Source organism: Aethalodelphis obliquidens, unplaced genomic scaffold, assembly GCF_003676395.1.
Source record: "Aethalodelphis obliquidens isolate GAN/ISIS:26980383/991018 unplaced genomic scaffold, ASM367639v1 scaffold6, whole genome shotgun sequence".
Lineage (NCBI taxonomy): Eukaryota > Metazoa > Chordata > Mammalia > Artiodactyla > Delphinidae > Aethalodelphis > Aethalodelphis obliquidens.
In genome coordinates this window covers 48424367-48444722 of record NW_020837950.1, presented here as the reverse complement: position 1 = coordinate 48444722, position 20356 = coordinate 48424367, and the positions used below count along the sequence as shown (strand labels likewise).

Sequence of the window (20356 nt, the reverse complement as noted above, 5' to 3'; positions counted from 1 at the left end):
ACCAGGGAAGCCCCAGCATACCTATTTTTGGTACTGATAAGCTGTTGTCATCCCAACCAGTGATGCAGCCAATTTCCTCAAATTTCTGGCCCATAGGAGTGAATAGATTCTTGATCCTTTGCTTCCCACAATGCATAGAAGGGACAGCAAAATTAGTCCTTCACTGCTGGACAACGCTGATGGAACTAAAAATGGCTTTATAACCCAAGAAAATGAACCCCAGGGCTGTCCAGAGTACTTTCCTGATACCTGGTGAGAGATTAACATGCCAGTCACATACATGCCCTTCAGGTTCAGTTCTGGGAAGGCCTTCAACATACCATTCTGTGATTTTCCCGAATAAAATGACAGACTTCAGTTATGCCTAAGGCTGATTCCTAGATTTTTTTTTTTCTGTGTTCACAGCATCTGGTACATTTTATTTTGTCTAACCAAAATAAAATGTTTATTAGCTTCATTTATGAAAACAAACTCACTTAACATTTTAATTGGAAACAGTTCATATGGTCTGTTCAGTGGAAGCTCAGATAGGCAAAGTGCAATAAGCAGAATGAAATATCAACATATACGTCTCTGCATAAATCAACATGAAAATGTATTTAAGATGTTTGAAATGGAAAAAGCAAGCTACAAAATAATAACTACAGTGAGAGTTCTCTGTTAAACATTGTTTCCTAAACTATTTATGTAGTACTATTATTTTTGCAAAAATGTTATTGTTTTTGTAATACAAAACAGCAAAATTAATGATAATGTTTGGAAAAAAATATAATGTTCAAAACACATTTATTTTCTAAATCACTTTGAGGTTAATTTATATCAGATAATTTCAACAAATACAATGTTTAATGAAAAAACTGTGGTATACAGTGTAATTGTCTCTGGACAGACATCTTGTTTACAAATTAAGGAACAAAACTATTTCTTTTAATTAAATGTAGGTTTTAGAAAAACATTCATTACACATTACTACCGTAAAAAAAAAAAAAAAAAGAATTCCCTAAGAATAGCTCTAGCATCCAGTGAAATCTTAAGAGGTGAACCAAAATGTTTTTTTCAATCATATTCAGAAAATCTAATGTGTTTACTTGCTTGTTGAGTCTTTTCGAGTCTGATCTTTTCGGCTTTGGTGATTAACTACAGAGAAAGAAATCAGAAATTAGAATGTACTGGATACGTAAAAAGAGAAAGATAATTATGACTAGAAAAATCTCATAACTATTAGCTTGAATAAAACTTCTTAAAAAGGGGAAGAAGAAAACAAATGAGATAATTAAGCTTACATCAAATCAGTTACAGAGAGAAGTGTCTAGATTATGGCTTATTAAATAGATACTAAACCTTTGAATTACCTAAGATCCTCTCATTTTAGTTCCAGATTACTAAAAAAATTTTCAATTAAAAATAACCATTCCACCAACAAGGACCTACTATACAGCACAGGGAACACTCCTCAATATTCTGTAATAAACGAAATGGGAAAAGAATTTGAAAAAAGAATAGATACATGTATATGTATAACTGAATCACTTTGCTCTACACCTGAAAGTAACACAACATTGTTAATCAATTATGCTACAATATAAAATTACAAAAAAAAAAAAACATTCCATGCTCGTAATTTTTTTGACATTTTAGGAGGCTTAAGGACCAACATTTGTTGTTTTATAGCCCTTTGGGCTTGAGTATTAATTATCAAGACACTTCTTAAATGATGTGTGGTCTTTAATAATTATATTGTGCTCGAAAATTCATATATTATTTGAATGAGACAGCATATTTTGGGCTGAGTGCTACACAAAGGTTTGCTTACAAATTTAAAAAATATTCCAAATAAGAAACTGCTATTAAGAGTACTTATTAATTACACTCTTACATAAATACTTGAAAATTTTAAAGAAGGCAAATGAAATTATGTGGAATGCAGAAGAACATTTAAAATATCTTTATATTCCAGAAGTTTTCTTGATAAAAAAACTTAAGGTATCTTACTTAGCTTTGGAGGAAATGAAAATTTTATTCTCTTGAAAACACAGATTCTAATGAGTATTCATTAAAATAGTTTATTTAAACTGGCGATAAGTGACCACTGGCAGGAAATCACTTTCAGATTAAACTAAAAGCCTTTTAATCAGTGAAGTGAGTCAAAATGTAAGTGTTTAAAACTGTCACACCGATATGCTCTTCACAGATTTTATGAATTCCACCTATACCTGCTTAATATCTAACCTATCAGTACTTTGTAAAGGAAAGAACATTTTGATAAAAACATTAAAAAATTCAAAAAAAAAACATTAAAAAATTCAAATATGTTTTAAAAACTAAAGAGAAATGAGAAAAGCCTTACTGTGTCTCCAGTACCTGTTATCTAATTTTACCAACGTGCTCAAAGCGATAGGGTACACTACAAAGATTTGGTCTGGGTAGAATGAATCAGACCCCTTTTGGCAGATCTTTCCTTCATCTTACTGATCTTTTGTCAGAGGTCTTAATTTAACTTATCTGTACTTGATTTTTATGGGTAAAAATATCATACATAGAAAATAAAATATTTCTGCCAATTCTTTTGTCTTTTAATTCTGTGTAAACTGACCAGAGCTCAGGAAAGTTTCCCCAGTAGCCTTCTCCTCCACAATGTGAAAATAAGAACCAGGATTTTTTTTAGTGCTTTTTTTTCACTCAATTATGGACCAAGTATAATGTTACTGTGGAAACGGTAGGCTGGCATGTCAGTGAGGTATTTATGCTATACTTTTGGCTGCTAATTTTTTCTAAAATACTTAATTTCCATTACTAACATGCTTGCTTCCAGTACTCCAGCTAGTCTCACAATCTCCTTTCAAGATCTCTGCACTTTCTTCTTTTTTTTAAAAAATATTTTTATTTATTTATATTTTTGGCTGTGTCAGTTCTTAGTTGCGGCACGCGGGCTTCTCTCTAGTTGTGGCTTGCGGGTTTTTTTCTCTCTAGTTGTGGCATGCAGGCTCCACAGCGCATGGGCTCTGTAGTCTGTGGTACTCGGGCCCTCTAGTTGAGGCGGCGAGCTCAGTAGTTGTGGCACACCGGCTTAGTTGCCCCATGGCATGTGCGATCTTAGTTCTCCGACCAGGGATCAAACCCTTGTACCCTGCATTGGAAGGCAGATTCTTTACCACTGGACCACCAAGGAAGTCCCAAGGCCTCTGCACTTTCTGTTGCCTCCTACTGGAAAGCTGTGCATCTACATTTTTTTTTTTTTTTTTTGCCGTACATGGGCCTCTCACTGTTGTGGCCTCTCCCGTTGCGGAGCACAGGCTCCGGACGCGCAGGCTCAGCGGCCATGGCTCATGGGTCTAGCTGCTCCGCGGCATGTGGGATCTTCGCGGACCGGGGCACGAACCCGTGTCCCCTGCATCGGCAGGCGGACTCTCAACCACTGCGCCACCAGGGAAGCCGTGTGCATCTAAATTTTCCTGACTTGCTTGCTCACTTCCCTAAGGTCTCCTCTACTGTCACCTTTGCAGATAGAACTTCCCAGACAATCTCATCTCATGTATCCCATTATACTTTTGAGTTTTCTGTACAGCACATGTCATCATCTGACTTATTAATATATTACCTCTAAGCCTCAACAAAGAAGGGGACTTTGTTACTCACAGCTATATACTCAGTTCCTAGAACAGTGGCTAACACAAACTGGCACCAAAAATATTAATTAAATGAATTAAGAAAGAAGTAAACTAAATTACGGTCTAACCCCCTCTCCTCTGAGAAGCTTCTCTGTGTGGTACCTTTTTTTCATTTCATGAAATGAGCAAACTAGTTATATCCATAGCTTTAGCTAGGAGTCTATACTTTCAGAGGTTTATCACACAAATCATGTGTATGATAAACCTGATGGTGTAAGAGGTAAATGAGAACTCTCCCAATGTACTCACTGCTTTCCAACCCAATTTATAAAATTCCCTAAGTCAGTGTTTATTTCCTTGTCTCAAATTTAATTTGTGGAGATGGAATCTTTCTGAAAAATAAACTTTCTGATTTCTAGTTTTAAAAATATATACAATTTAAATGAAATTTCACACCAATTAGAAGGATAAGCATTATTTAACAAAATGATTTCATTTCAGTTGTCAGTTCTGGATTAATGATTTTATTAACATTTAAATACTCTCAAGCAGGCTTTGAAATTAACACCTTATGGACCTGAAAGAGTCCTTAAGAAGGGAGGCCTCCCCATCTCAGCAAATTTAGTCCACATTCACAGAATTAACAAAGACCAGTAGAAAACCTCCTCCTAAATCATCTTAAATTCCAATGAATCCTAGGCTATCTAACGCTGATGAAAAAACTTAATTTTCCAATTAAAAAATAAACAACAAAGAATTTTATAAATAGGACCCTAAAGCAACAAACCTAGAACATAGAAAGTATGACCTTTCAAGTGCTAATCAATCATAAAAGGATGTACGTACATCGTTCCGTATTTTACCGATTTTTACAATATACATTAAAAAATTTATACTAGTAATATTACTATTACTATGTGCACATAATAGGGCACAGTTATTATGTGCCCTATTTTATTCTAAGCACTTTAAGATGTTCTAACCTTTACATGTATAATAATGTTTTAAAAGAATAAACTAGACAGCTTACTAGCAACAATAAATATCTGATAAATTTAGTGTCATTTAAAATAAAATTATTGAAAGAGAGGCTTGTTTTAAATTATTTAATGTACTTATTTAAGTTTGTTTCTTTCACTTGTCAGCTAGCCTACAGAAAAAGGAATAAAGCTTACCGTTGCTACAGGGAATGTTATGCATAGTCTCTCAATCTTATCTGTGGAGGCTCATATTTTTAAAAAGTACAATCTAAGTACATTGTGTTTTTTACCATTAAGACAATCTTTAAATAATCATTCACCACAAAGCCATAAATGAAAGCAGCCAGAAATTTAAATTACATCACTATTTTCTTTTTTAAAAAAGATAAACTTATATACCCTTGTGTGGAAAATAATTCTAATTTCATATATTTCAAAATCTAGAGAAATAAAAAAAAAAATGAATTGATTACCTTCTCAGTGCCTCTTTTCTTTTCACGAGGCTGATTAAGTTTGGCCTGCCTATCTACCAAAATCTTCTGCCAATACCTCTGTTCATGGTCACCTTAAAAAAAACAGAACAAAAAACCCCACGAAAATGCTGATCATAAGGATACAGATGAAGAAACATATTCAAGGCTTTATATTGTCAACAACCGAACCGGAATAGTCTCATTTTATTAATGCTACTTTATGCATATTATAGTACCAAAAAAACCCAACAACGTAGTTTCATTAGCCAAACTCAGAAATTATAGAACAATCACCCCACAATAAGAATTGTTGAAAAAGAATGTTCTATAAAGTTTTACCAGAAAGAATCTCTAGTTTCCAGCAGTGTTTCTTTTTAATTTCCGTATATGCATTTATTACCGCTTGAGCATCGTCAGGAGTTTTAAATCTAGCATGGCATTCTGTATCTCCTTCCAGCAAATCAACATAAACAACTTCTGAGATTACTGCCAAAGTATCCTGCGTTAGAGTTTAGAAAGGCTTAAAGTAAATAATAAAAATGTTTCAATATAATTTTAAAATTATTCCAATGGCTGTACTAGAATCTATTATAAAATTGAGCCATATGTCATTTAAAATGAGGAGAAACTATCCTATATCAAACATTTCTTCTAAATATATACAAATGGGGAATTTCCTGGAGGTCCGGTGGTTAGGACTCTGTGCTCTCTCTGCTGAGGGCCCAGGTTCAATCCCTGGTCGGAGAGCTAAGATCCCATAAGCCACACAGTGCGGCCAAAAACCAAAAAAAAAAACCACAAAAAAACAGAAAACGAGAAAGAAAAAAAGCCCCCAAAACGAATGCTCTTAAAAAGTGACTTGGACAAAGCTGAGAACCAATTTAACATCAACTCTAATAATAACTTTCCTTCCTTCAACAGCATCCTTAAAATCTTAACTGGCATGGGAATATTGCATAAGGAAAAGAGATTTGTAGAGCGGAATGTACAAATACAACTCCAAATTCAGAAGAAGGTTTCCAAGTCTGGGTGTAGTTAAAGAGTAAAATTAAAAACAAACAAAATCGAAAAGGGATGAAGGAAGGTGTGTTTGCACTTACCTGTACCAAAACACTTATGACTTAAAATATATGTAACCTTTTTATAACCACTTGTGAAAAACATTTCAAGGAACATACAAAGTAGTTCCCAAGTAGTCTATGGGAATACAGATAGCTCAAGAGCTTTTATTCTCTGATAAAAACACCTAAGCAACCTCTTCTAAACAAGTTGAGTCACACAGCAAGGAAAAGTTTTACCTATATGGCCTGCTGTGAGGGCAAATTAACAAGATTCCTGCATTCCTAGTCTTTTTTTTTTTTCACAGCAGGTTCTAGAGTGTACGCAATGCAATTATGCAGGAATGTTACACTAATTCTTAATTCATCAACTTCCATTCATAAAGCTAAAGAAATAACTGAAGGTTCCCAACTGGGGGAAAAAAGCCTTACCCACCTCACCTCCTTTAGTTTTAACCCAAAATTTCAAGGCACAACTAATTTAGATTACTTTTATTTATTTATTTTAAAACATTTATTATTTTCTTTGGCCCCGCCATGCAGCTTGTGGGATCTTAGTTCCCCGACTAGGGATTGAACCCGGGCCCTCAGCAGTGAGAGCGCGGAGTCCTAACTAGTGAACTGCCAGAGAATTTCCTAGATTACTTTTAGACATTGGATTTTTAAAGTATGAATTACAAAAAGAACTGAGCAATACCTGGAAATATTTTTTCATAAGAAAAGTTTATAAAGTAGTAAAAACCTGTGCTTATGTACAAGCCAGGGACTATATCTTAATTCATACCAACACTTAAAACACTGCCTATCACAAAATAGGCTCTTAATAAATGTATGCTAATTCAATGAAAAAAAAATTAAGAGAACTGGAGAGAAATATACCTGCTAATTCTTCCCATTTCTCTATCTATTCAGTATTAAATTTAGACACAAAGCAAGAAACTATGGTATGAAGTGATGAAATTTTAATGTGTTCATTGGTAGTAGTTAGAGTTTTATAATTGATTTATCAGACAGATTAGATTACTACAATTCAAAAGATATTTACTAAATATCCATTATAATGTCAGGCTAATCTCCGGATTTAAAACCCTTCTTAGAATGACAAATTAACCTGGTAATCACATGGGCAAGTCACAGACAGCAGTAACAATCGTAGCTCAGTTTTTGTTCCAGCAAAATGTAAGTAATTACTAACTTGGTTAATGCAGTTATTTTACGATTTTGGTGATCATAAATGAAGAATCTATAATTGACATAATTACCATTTAGATAATAAAAGCTATTAGATAAATATAATTAAACCTATGTCAGTCATTCCAAATAACAAACTTTGTGTAATTTTTCTGTTAAATCTTTTTCAATCTGACTAACCACAGCAGCGTTTACATCCTCAATTTTTTATCCTTCTTATTTGAAAGTCTATACTGTGACCAAACTTGAAATGCAAGCTGGTAATACCAATTTGGGATTGACCAGGTTTAATACTGTAATGAGAATCTAAATTTTGTGTTAGTGACAGCTACAGGATTTTAGGGGATCGGGTTTCAGATGAAGAGTGCTTACAGATGGTTACAATGAGCAACCTTAATGGTTATGCGAGTCAAAAAATGTGACTGCTAAGAGTCTATGCAAAAGCAAAACAATATACTACATGGTGCTGATGTCAGTATAAGAATTTTAAATATATTTGCTACGTTACAGAACATGTTATATAGTTTAAAAAGAAAGCGTCTTACCTAAATGGGTGACAAGGTTTAAAAGTAAATAAAATATGGTACTCCCACTCAAAGGAATATGTGAATAAGAAAGGAATATTGCTGTGCTGGTACAAAATGCTGTAAAAGATAACTTTATAAAGTGAAAAAAGAAGACTAGTACCATATGAATAGCAATTTAAAGTGTAAATTGTGTAGAAATAAAGATTTATTTGCATATGCATGTAAAAGTTTTGGAGCTTTGGAAAATAGTTCACACTTTTCTGTAATTGTTTCAAATTTTTAAAATAATCAGCATGGATTAAAAATACCAAAAATTTTTAAAAATAAAAAATTTAAAGGCTCTTTTCTCCAAAAAAACCCGTGCCTTTCAGGAAAAAAAATTTCTATTCCCAAGAGGATTCATTAACAGACAAAAATAAACTAAGCCCATGGTAAGTGAAAAATATGCATATTATCCCTTTTATTCCGAAATCGTTCTGACTTGTTTTAAGTCACAAAATCTTTTAGGAATCTATTGAAAGCTAAGAGCTCTAATGAAAACAAATTACAAATTCTCTAGTTTGCTCCAAACCAGACAACGGCAGATAATTACAATTTTATTTTAAAAATTATTTCAAACCAACTCTAATGTTGATTAAATATTTAAAAAAGTTTTAGCACTAAGTATTTTCCTAAAATCTAGTTTCTCTAGGTTTTTCTGAAAACAGAGGAAGTCCCCTAAAAAATGAATACTGGAAAACATTTTACTTTATCTACCCTGTTAGTTATAATAACTATAGTATGGTTTCCTTATCCAACTATACAACCACCATTAAGGGCACCAATAAAAATAAGTACAAATTGCTCTTTTCCTATAAATGGATTAAACTATATTCACTGTAAATTTGATCCAGTGAGGAATTTCAGTCTTTAGAATTTGCTTCAAGTCAAACTTAAGGGTTATTATGGAATCAAAACCAGTAATCAGTTTATCACAAGAGAACAAATTCTAATTTGATTTGCTTCATTTTCCACATTCAAAACACCTTCACATGGGGGAGTTTTTTAGAGGAAAGAGAAACAACTATCCTGGGGATACAAAAGCATTACCCTGACTTGTTTCCTGCCAGGTAAAGGCTCAGCGCTAATGATCTTCACAATCACACCACTCACAAACTGTGGTCCTGCTGCATTAACCTTCTCCTGGGGACCACCCTCTTCACTGTCTGCTGTTTGAAAAGAAGAAGACCAGAAATAAATCTCTTACACTTAATAATTTAACCCTTAGGAGGCCCACTTTAGAATAACAATAATGATTTCTCAGCCTGATTTAAATAATTAAATTTACTCATAAAGTCATCATGTTGTAAGTTATACTATTTATTGCAGATCAGCATGAAGTAAAATACAAAAACCTTTATTATTGTAAATGCAAACTTTTACCATTAGAAGAGCACTTGTAAAACCTTAATAAAAAAAAAAGCTCGTTTACAATGAACCAAGTAACAAAGTGCTTTACTAAGTGAAGAAATAAACAGGCATAGGATAATATATAAGAATATTGTATATAAATTACAATTCAAATGTGAAATTTATATTTTCAACTTACAGGAATTTAAAATATATCCTAATATTGAAGATTTCACAAAAATCTTGTTTTAATTTGTTCCTGCTTGTGGTTAATACCAAGGAGTAACATGTCAGGTGAGAAATTATCATCTTTGTTTCTATAAACCTGCTCAACTCAAACTAGGCACTCATTACTAAATTTGATTAATAATGAAAACTGTAGAGAAAACTTATATGATTAAAAAAGATTGTTTAAAATGAACCCTTCAAATATTCTTATGTTAAGAATAAATCACGTCAGGACAACTTGACAAATCAGTAATTTTTCTAATAACAAGCATTGTATAATCAAGTTTTTAAAACTAAAGTTTATCATATAATAACTCAGAAAGTACATTTAGTGTAAGTACAATATAATGATACAAAAACTATCACAGTGATGCTTACTTTTTTCATTTTTCATTTCGGACTTAGTAGGTACTCCATGGTTTGTTTCCATTTCTGACTCTAATTTTATTTGGGATATTGTTTTTTTTAAAGAAGCCATGCTAGCTTTTTGCAGTGCTAAATACTCTTTTTTCAAATCCAGCCATTGGGTCCTATAATGAAAAAACACTGTAGTTTTAAAATAGTGACAATAGATCATTAAATAAAAAGTAAGTATCTAATACAGACATTCAGTGACTTACAATCACTCCTCCTCCCAACCTTTCTTTCTTTAAACACTTACACTCAAATTATTTCCTGAGTTCTAAGTCCATCTGGCAAACAAACAAAGGGGAGTTCCCTTTGCCCCAACATTCAGATTAAATGTTTTATATTTGATGATTCAATTCTTGAGTATGTTTCAAATATCTGAATTGATGAAACTAAAAGTATTGAATTAATTAACTAGTAACATTTACTAGAAAAGTCAGTCAACTTTGGGGAAAAAATGAGAAATCAAAATTTAAAGATTTGTTAAACTGCTTCCAATTTGAGAGACAACATTCCTTAGTATTTATTTGAGTCAAAAGGAATTTCTAAGAAGAAAAAAACACCCCATGGAAGCAATTTATTTATTTACATACATTTAACGTGTAAGATGTTTCTTCAAACAGCTAGAGCTCCTCCAGATAGAAACACAATGCCTCGCCTGGCTCTGCAGGAGTACTCATTGTTACCCTAATCTATGCCATCAAACAAGCAGATAGGGGATTTTTTTTTTTTTTTTAAAGAGGAGAATATCTGTGGTAATGGTTTTAGCTGTTAACATTGACATCTGTATACTTCAAAAAAAAAAAAAAGTATCCAGACCCACCCAGGACCATACATTCCCTGAGAGCTGATACATTAGAATAACAAAGGGCTCTTGTAATGATTCTCTGAGATAAAAAGGCAAAAGGAATTCAGGAGTTAAGAATAGTATAAATAGAAGTACCCAAAGTCCTTGCCTTTTAACCCTCCAAGAGGAAAACTGGATTCTTTGGAAAGTAATCCAGGAAGGTTAAGAAAAACTCTCTTCTAAAAGGTATGCCATTTGCTTTCTTCTACTTATCTCTCACCCCTTGAGTAGATGGACTCCCTTTAACTTTAACATGGAAGTACTTTCTGTGACTTTTAAAATAGTAAGTGCTTCCATGTTTTAGTAGAAGTGAATCCAAATTATGCCTCCGGATTCGAGATGGCAACCTTTCTAATTTACAGAAGCCAAGGGGATCCCCTTTGCTTTAACATGGGGGTACCTGCTGTGTAAAACAAAAGTAAGTGCTTCCATGTTTCAGTGGAGGTGTCCCCAAACCGACACTTTCAAGGATTCAGATTTTTATAGGATTAAACTGTTGAAACTGGCTACTAGTGAAGCTCTGAAAATAAAATAATGAAAATACAGCATTGCTTGTTAAATTTTGAATAAAGGATAAAAATATATAATCCTTACAATGAAATTTTACTTAATTTAACTTCGTATATCTTTGTCGGACAGGTCCAAACTGATGCGTTTGTTCTGATCCCAGATTATTTTCTAAATTTCCTTTACAGGTCAAAGGACGTTCATGATTTTTATTTTTCTTCCCAAGACTGGGCTCCCCACCACTTAAACGTGGATGTACTTGCTTTGAAACTAAAAAAGTAAGTGCTTCCATGTTTTAGTGATGGTAAGTCTTCCTTTTTCATTTTAACTTCAAGAAAACTTCAGGAGTACTTAACTGAATGGCCGGTCTATGATACATTAAAGCTGTGCTTCTAAATCTATTAAGGAACACCCTCTACTTTAACATGGAGGCACTTGCTGTGACTTGATAAAAAATAAGTGCTTCCATGTTTTAGTGTGGTGGTTCCTTTTTAAACCCCAATCGTGTTAAAGCAACTTGTCTGCAGATCATGGCTTCAGGCCATTACTGTTGCTAATATGCAACTCTGTTCAATACAAATTGGAATTGCACTTTAGCAATGGTGATGGAGTGTGTCAAATGCCAACAATATAATTTGTACCGCTGACTTACTTTGATAGTACTCGTAATGGTATAACCTCTTCTCCCATTTTATGTCTCTCTTTATGTTTTTTCTTATGCTTTCTTTTTGCTTTCAAGAGGGATCCATCTTTTATATCTCCAGTGTCTTTTTCCTCTTCAGTAGAGACTTCTAATTCTAAATTAAAAAATAAAGTCGTGAGTTAAGAAAAAAAGAACCTTATTTATCTAATCGTAAGCTTAAAGTTAGAAATACCTTTGTTTTCTTTACAAACTTCTGAAGCTTTTTTAATGTCTTTCTGAGCCACTTTTTTAAGTTTTGATTTGGGAGTTAGGTAATCTGCATCTTCAGAGCTACTTCTCTTTCTCTTCCCTGTTTTGCCTAAAGGTAAGCTGGATACTTCAGTTCTTTCTCGTTTTTTCTTCTTCTTTGTGGGTGGCTTTTGGGCTTCAGTAACCTCTACTTCAGAGCCCTCAGATGTGGTCCTCGATCTTTTTTTACAGACGCTTTCCTTGCTTGGGTCCATATTTGACTCTTTGGTCTGGATACTGTCTTCTTTCTTCATTCGGCCTTTCTTCTTCTTTTTCTTTTTCTTTTCTTCTGTAACAATTTTATCTTTTTATTATTTATTATTTTACTTCAACTACATCTACTTTAAAAATATTTAATAACTCACCAGCTACTCTAAGGGCAGGAATGGGCTTGTTTTTCACTGTCTTGGGAAATACACCAGGTTTTCTTGGTGCTTCCTCTGGTGGGTTATTAAGAAACTGAAATGAAATAAAATTTTGTTACTATTTAAAACAGTTGGTTATTTTCTTTTCCTTTGTTTTAGGTTCTGGACCTACCTCAATAGCTTTTGCTGCTTGTTCTTTTGTCTCAAATTCCACAAAGGCAAATCCCTTTGGATCTCCAGTAGACTTATAATGTGGTATACTTATATAAACAACATTGCCACATTTCCCAAATACTCTTTCAATCCAGCTGTGATTAACATTTTTGGGAAGTAATTCCTATGATAAATTAGAAGCAATATTAAATAAAATGTTAAATCTTAAAATAAAGTTTTACTTAACTGAATATTAAAATGTTTCTGTTGTTTTTTTGGGGACAACACTTCTGAGCTTTTCCAGAAAAATGGCTCACCACATACACAGTCCGCTCATCCTCATCCTTTGGTCTTTCACCCAGAGGCTTTTTTCTCCTGATTCTGGTGCCTTCTAAATCCAGCTTTAAAACAGTAAATAAGGTTAATACACTAATACAATATAATGTGACATAATAAGTTGTAACAATTCTTACCTCTACAACAGCTGAATTTTTCAGTGCTCTGGCTATTAACTTTCCATCAGTGGTCAATTTTTTCATTTTGTTGAATGACACAAGAAGTGATATATCAACATCTAATGAAAACAAGTTAAAGTGAATAAATATAATTAAAAAGAAAACATTAAAAATATAAACATTAAAAATAAAAAGAAAACATTAAAAATATAAACCAGCAGGATATAATGGTACTTGGGATGAATTAAATCTGCCCCTTAAGTTAGACACAGCCTTACTGGTCACAGTTATACATTCATAACAGAAAATTGATACAACTTCCCTTCAAAACTAGTCAAAGGTGTTTTGAAATGCAGACTAGGTAAAATGCCTTTCTGTCTGAATCCTGCACATACCTCTATGCATTCTCAAATAAACATGCGTGGTAAATGTTCATCTGCTTTGAAGTTGCTAGAGGCTAGTGAGTCTTTAACTGTAAAAATATAAAGGCTATATAAAAAGTGGCCTACAATAGTTCTCCTAAAATTATACACATTACACAAGCATAGTGGAGTTGATGCTATATATACACTACATTATAGAATTCCATAAACTATCTTAGAAGTAGATACACCTCTTAAAACTAGTTCAATTATACACTGAAGCAAACTTACATCCATCTCTAGATTTTTCTATCTGCTCTCGAAGAAATCTATCCTTGTGAAGATTTGCATCTCCAAACCAGAAGTCCACCTGCTTTGCAATATCTGCAAGCACCTGTTTTACCCGAGACCTTTTCTTTTTTTCTACTTCTTTTTTCTTTTCAGTGCTTTCCTCTTCCAGTGCTTTTTCTTGATTTCCACTTCCAGTTTCCATTCCTGTCAACTGGGAAAAGGTAAATATCAACTCAGTACAAGTAATTAGTAATACGGAAAAAATGTTTAGTTTAGCCTTTGACTGAAGGGAAATGGACTCAAATTTGACTGCCAGAGAACAAACTTCAGGGGAACACTTCATTTTTCACCATCAGCTGAGGAAACTTTCATTGGCCTTCTTGAGTGGTTTTTTTTTTTTTTAGTTCTTTCTCGTTCACTTCTCATTTGGCCTTGTTTTTACTTTAAAAATAATTTACCTCCTATGTTATGGAGCACAGCTTCAGGATTTTATGTCTTAAACTGCAGAACCAGATTATCCTAGTATAATTTATGTCTACATTTATATCTCAAAGTATATCATTAGGAACTGAAACATTTTGAAAAACCTCAAAAAAGTTATTTGCATTTTAAAATACAACTTCTAATGAAATAAAAATTGATTCTTGATTTTTAAAAATGTTAATTTGTTTACTAGAAGCAGAATTCAACTGATAAGTCACAGAATCCACCATCTCTTTTTCAGGTGACCTTCCTGTCCCAGTGTTTATTTCTTGGTCAGGAACTTTCAACCCCCTCATTCCTCAAGTCACTGTGCATGCTTCTTTGCTCCCTCCACTCCAGCCATGCTGCTTTTCTAGCTGTAGCTACAACTCAGCTGGCAAACTGAACTGAGGGATTTTTGAATCTTGCTATTCTTTCTAAAATTATCCCCTAGATAACATGGCTTGCTTCCTCACTTGCTTAAGTCTTGTTCAAATGTCACCTCAGTGAGATCTCCCATAACCCTATTACTATACATTTGTTTATTCTTTATCCTTCCTAGAATGTAAGATTGATGAAATCAGATTTTTGTCTCTTTTGCTTACTGGTGAATCCCCAGTCCCTGGTACACAGTACTCATTCAAAAATTTGTTGAATGAATTGTGTCATCTTAGTTGAATCACTAAAGGTATGCACACAAAAATGAGTAGATGAGCAAAGGCTTAACATGAGGCCTGGGGTGATGCAGCCTTGCCTAAGAATAATCTCGGTCTCCCATAACATGGTTTTTTGGAAACAGGAGCATTAAGACAAATGGGGAGAGTCATCTGTCTCCTCTGTCGCACTGGGTTGGGCGCTGCTATTAGCTGGTATGCAGTCCTTAAGGCTGTGACCAGAATGACACAGTAGATTGGTGGGCAAAAGGGCTAAAGCTTTTACATATCAAGGTGACCCAAAACACCGTTTGCCTTTATCTGTGGAAGCCATACTTGTCTACTGTAGATGGCAGGGCTGGGGGCAGGGGAAGCAGTGGATTTGAGTAAATGCTGGGGCTAGGACTCCAGATGAGATGAAGATTCTGTCTCCACTGTATCTTCTGCCTTGTATCCTTTAAAGCTCAGTAAACACAGTATTAGATTAAAGCCTATTTGTGTCTCCTGAGTCTGTCAGTTAGAATCTGTCACTGCAGCAGTGATGTTGCAGACAGTACCAGAAATAGTGTTTCAAAGTGACATCCGGTAAGAGGGTACAAAGCCATTAATGCATTTCACTTCAATCTCCAACTAAATATGCCAAAGTCAATAGAAGAGTATTCTGGTATTTTTAAAATAGGCTTTTTGACTTTTGTTCTATTGACCAAAGTCAATAGAAGAGTATTCTGGTATTTTTAAAATAGGCTTCCGCTGATTGGCTAAGCACCAAGTTTTTAAATATACAAGTAATGAAGTATTTATTTAGATGATGCTAGCATAACTCATAAAATGGAGGAATATGGGGCTTCCCTGGTGGCGCAGTAGTTGAGAGTCCGCCTGCCGATGCAGGGGACACAGGTTCGTGCCCTGGTCCGGGAGGATCCCACATGCTGTGGAGCGGCTGGGCCTGTGAGTCAGGGCCGCTGAGCCTGAGCGTCCGGAGCCTGTGCTCCGCAACGGGAGAGGCCACAACAGTGAGAGGCCCTCGTAACGCAAAAAAAAAAAAAAAAAAAGGAGGAATATGTCAGAATTAATCATTAGAAAGACAATCAGGTGTCATTCAGTGCTGCATAACCACAGTCCTCACCTCGCACTCCCACTCCAACCCATCCTGTCAGGCTTTCCTTTCCACCTTTCTAATGAAACTGAAAACAATTATCTCCGCTGTCTACCGGACCTCTCAGCAGCATCCGCAGTCGGTAACTCCCTCACTGAAAACGTTTTCTTCCTTTAGCTTCCAGGAGCATTCTTCTCAATTTCCTTTTCCGGACCCTCCTACTCCGCTCTACCTTTACATGCTGCCTAGGATTGCATTCAGTCCTGAGCCCCCTTCTTATCTACACAGACCTCCTTTCAGAGGGTGTCTGGCTTGAAGTTCCTTGGCTCTATGCTGATGTTTCACAAATCTATCTTTTCTCTGACTTTTCCCATTAGCTCCCCATTCCAACATGGAACTGTCCATTTGACCTCTTCACTTGTTTATTTCTTGCGTATCTCAAGCTTAAATTGGCAGAAATTGAACTCTCTAATTTTAACAAACCTATTTTTTGCCTAGTTTTCCCCACCTCAGAAAACACCAGTGACAAAATTGCTGAGAGGGCAAAAACACTGAAATTCTTAATTCTTCTTTCTTCACACCCCATAGCCAATTCATTAGCATTTCTGTTAGCTCTACCTTTTCGAAATACATACTGAATATGAATCTTTCTCATTTCTTCCATCACAACCACCTGTTCCAAGCTATCACGGTGTCTTGCCTGAACTTCTGCAAACACATCCTAACATTTGCTTGCTTCTACTCTTCTTCCATTATCATCAATTTTCCAGATAGCAGCTGGAATAATCATTTAAATATGTACATAAAATGTCAATCTCTTGAACAAAATCCTCCACACGTTTCTTATCACACTCCGAATAGAATCCAAAATCCTTACTGTGGCCTACAGGCCCTATTCCATCTGGCCTGGGGATCTCGCTCTAACTTCATCACTCGCAACTTCTTCCAGGGTGCTCATTCCAACCACAACATACCATCTTTTTGTTCCTTTTTAAACAAGCTAAGGCCATTCCCATCTCAAGGTTCCTGTTGCTCTCTAGCTTCCCTGCCACACCTGCAGGGATTACTTCCTTGTTCATTCAGGTCTCTGCAAATGTCACTTTCTCAAAGAGGCTTTCTCTTTCACCCAATCTAAAATATCCCCTCCCAGCCAACCTTAACCCCACCCGCCCCCTTAGTCACCACTTTCTACACTTGTATCCTCTTATCCCTAACTGGAATTATAATTCTATTGCCTGTCTGCCTCACTAGAATAAAACACTATGAAGGTAGAGACTTCAGTTTGATCACAACCTCAGCATTTGTTGAATAGCTAAATAATATATCTAAAAGGATCTAATAAACTGTAAAGTGTTAAGCATTTCAAGTTATTTTGTTAGGGGGTCAAATGTAGGGTATGACTGTCACTACAGCAGGGTCCACGCTAACTTTCCTTCTGAAAAAACTACAAATTATAGAGGGCAGACTACCAGCTCTCCACTTCTTTGCATCGTCAAAGCCACCATCTAAGGAAATAGCGGACAGAACTGCATAAACACAGAAAGTCACAATTCTCCCAGAAATCAGACTTTTCCCATCATTCTCATATCTCAGCCCAGATACTCTCCTTCTTTCCTTCTCCTAAAGAATTTTTTGTGGCTTGGAGAATTAAGTTCAGAAAATCTTGCCTAGTGTGAATAACACTCATCTGCAAATTTTAATCTTAAAAATATATTCTATAGATAATCAAATATACCTTCACTTTAGGGGAAGACATGAATTAAACAGGAAATAACAAGCTATGGTACAAGTTAGCTTCCCTACACAATGGTTGCAGAAGATCAGGAAGTTACATGGCAGTATTTTTGTTACAATTTTGATCTTCATAGTTTACTTTCTCAATGTCCTATGATAACAAATATGTGTGTTGTCATTCCATATATTCCAAATCAAACTTATTATCTTTCTTACCCATGACTGTTCTTCTCACCATCCTCATTTTATTTAAGGATGACATATTCCACTTAGTTAACCAAGCAAGCTATTTACTAGCTGTATGGATTTTGAGCAAGTTACCTCATCTTTCTATGGTCTATAAAATGTGAATAAAAATTATACCTGCATAATAGAGTTGTAAGAATTAATCAAAATAAATAAACCATTTCCCATTGCTGCTATATAGCACACACTCAATAATATGTAAGCATTATTATTTATTATCATTTTATCATTTACCAATCTGTTATTAAGTACTATCAATTCAACCTTTGGAATGGCTCTTATCTCCATCCACTGTTTTCCACAACTACTGTCACAACAGTATGGAACTAGTTTATAAATTGTTCTAGAAGTCATCCATCCTTCACAGAAGCTGTGTAACTTGTCTAAAACACAGATCTAATTTTCTGACTCTGACATTAAAACTTCCAACATTAGAAACTCCTCAGCACCTTCTAGTAACATAATCTGTGGTTTTAAAAAATTGTTAAATGAATGAACTGGTTTCATGGGCTTTAAACAAATAAAAGTTACCGTGTAACAATGTCAGTTACTTTACATACGTTGTTCTAAATCCTCATAATCCCTCTAGGTTCTTTTAACTTCTTTTTACAAAGGCTCAAAGATTAAGTGACTTGGCTAAAGCTAGCTGGGTAAGTAAGCTCAGGTATGCTTGACTCCCACACTGCCTACCTCTTAGTAGACCTTCTTGCAACCTGTTACCATGTGCTCTATGTTCTGACTCAGAAATCCTTAATCTGAAGCCCATGGAATTTGCGAGGGATTTCAAGAATTCTTGTGAATCCCATGAAATTTTCAAAAGATAAATTTTAAAGAAAAGGTGAAATCATGACTCTTCTACATATATAAAATGATCACATGTCAAAGATTTTATTTAAGCAATTAACCAGGGAACTAGCCAAGTGTTAAAAACCAGGAGTTTTTAACTCCTGGTTAAAAGGAATTACTCAAAAACTCCTTTTCAAAGGAGAACTCAAAAATTAGACATGCACAAGTACAAGCAATCAGGAATGTTGAAATGAATTTGTTAAAATAGATTGCAATACTACTCAAGGCAATAATTGCAAGACTGATTTCCATTATTGTTTTCTACAACTTACACAATTGTAAAATAGCTCAATGACGATGAAAGGCAGAGATAACCTTGAACAGTGAGCTAGACAAGACACCACATATATGTGTGTGTGAATATATATATATATATATATATATAAAATGGGCCATTTCAACGTCTTCCACAATTTTTCTTAGAAAAAGTTGTAGCAAAATGTTTTCACATGTACATGCATTTTCCTGGGAGGCTCATCCACAGCTTTAAAATCATGTTTTAAAAGGAAATGGTGTGCCCAAAAGGTTAAGAACCATTGTTCTAGTCACAGCTGACTATTCAGCAGTACCCAAAAACTTTCTTGTCTCTTGGGCCTTCGCTTTAAATGAGTCTTCTCGTCTTCCTTGCCTTATAAACTTCTATACAATTTTCAAGGCCCAGGTTAAATGGTATCTTACTCTTTCTAGCCTTCCACTACCACGTCTCCCGTAATCAACTGCCTCCTCATCTGTTTTCTCTTAAGTAAGTCTATTAACGTACTAGGTACACTATTTAACGCTTATTATTTGTTCCTTCCATAACTGGATTTTCAGCTCTCTGAATGACAAGGACTAAAGTTCTGAGAAAGAAAATGACTTAATTTTAAAATACAAGTCCTCACATTCGGTATCTTTTAGCCAGCAAAACTCGAACCTGTGAAGTAAAGCAATTTTACTTTTGACTACTGCCCCTCTCGGTACCCGTGCTTCCGCACGGACGCCGCCAAACGCTGGACGGCCCCGAACCTTCCAACACCGGACAACACGCGCCCCCAATCACTGAAAATTGGGAACTACAAGGGCTGCCGGAGGACTTTTGCGCGTGCGCACAGAGCACTACGACGAGCAAACTGACGGTTGATGGGAGGGGGCGGGGTGAGGACAGATGATAGAATGGGCTGCATAAAAAAGGACTGAGAGAAATTCAGACCTCACCTAACCTGGGCGACCCTATAGTCCACTTAGAACTTACTCCGTCCAATTCCCAAAATACAGGGCCAGAGACTGCGTCCTTCAGTCCTTCGCGTCTCCCGATCCTTAAAGTCGTAGTTGTTTTCGCGTCATAGGAGGAGCGACACCGTTCTTCCGTACGCCTCGGAAAAGACAGGCCCAGCGACTGTGCGTCTGTCGTTTACGTCACAGGCGTGGGCTGCCTCAGCGTGCGGGGCGGGGCATCGGAGAAGGCGGCCGCTGCGGAGGCTCGCAGACGATGAAGAATTTGATTGGCGGTTTGAAAACGGCGGTTCTCGCCGGGGCGGTGGTGGGCGGGCTAAATATTGGAGCTTGA

General features: G+C 35.4%; 1 protein-coding gene across 7 annotated transcripts; it reads right to left on the bottom strand.

The window, feature by feature from the left end:
• Nucleotides 1–769: 769 nt before the first annotated feature.
• On the bottom strand, nucleotides 770–20199 carry LARP7 (La ribonucleoprotein 7, transcriptional regulator). Of its 7 annotated transcripts, none has more exons than XM_027103556.1 (13): nucleotides 20042–20199; nucleotides 13774–13984; nucleotides 13139–13239; nucleotides 12983–13066; nucleotides 12685–12849; nucleotides 12513–12606; nucleotides 12092–12436; nucleotides 11869–12013; nucleotides 9833–9984; nucleotides 8927–9045; nucleotides 5401–5560; nucleotides 5062–5153; nucleotides 770–1137 (listed from the first exon to the last, which is right to left on the bottom strand). In XM_027103556.1, the coding sequence occupies exons 2-13, from the start codon at nucleotides 13973–13975 to the stop codon at nucleotides 1057–1059; spliced, it is 1740 nt and encodes a 579-aa protein (XP_026959357.1). In that variant the 5' UTR covers nucleotides 13976–13984; nucleotides 20042–20199; the 3' UTR covers nucleotides 770–1056. The 7 variants fall into 7 exon arrangements, with proteins under 7 accessions (XP_026959357.1, XP_026959363.1, XP_026959362.1 ...); XM_027103562.1 differs by having other exon boundaries at nucleotides 8990–9045; XM_027103561.1 differs by having other exon boundaries at nucleotides 12092–12433.
• Between the last annotated feature and the right edge of the window lie 157 nt (nucleotides 20200–20356).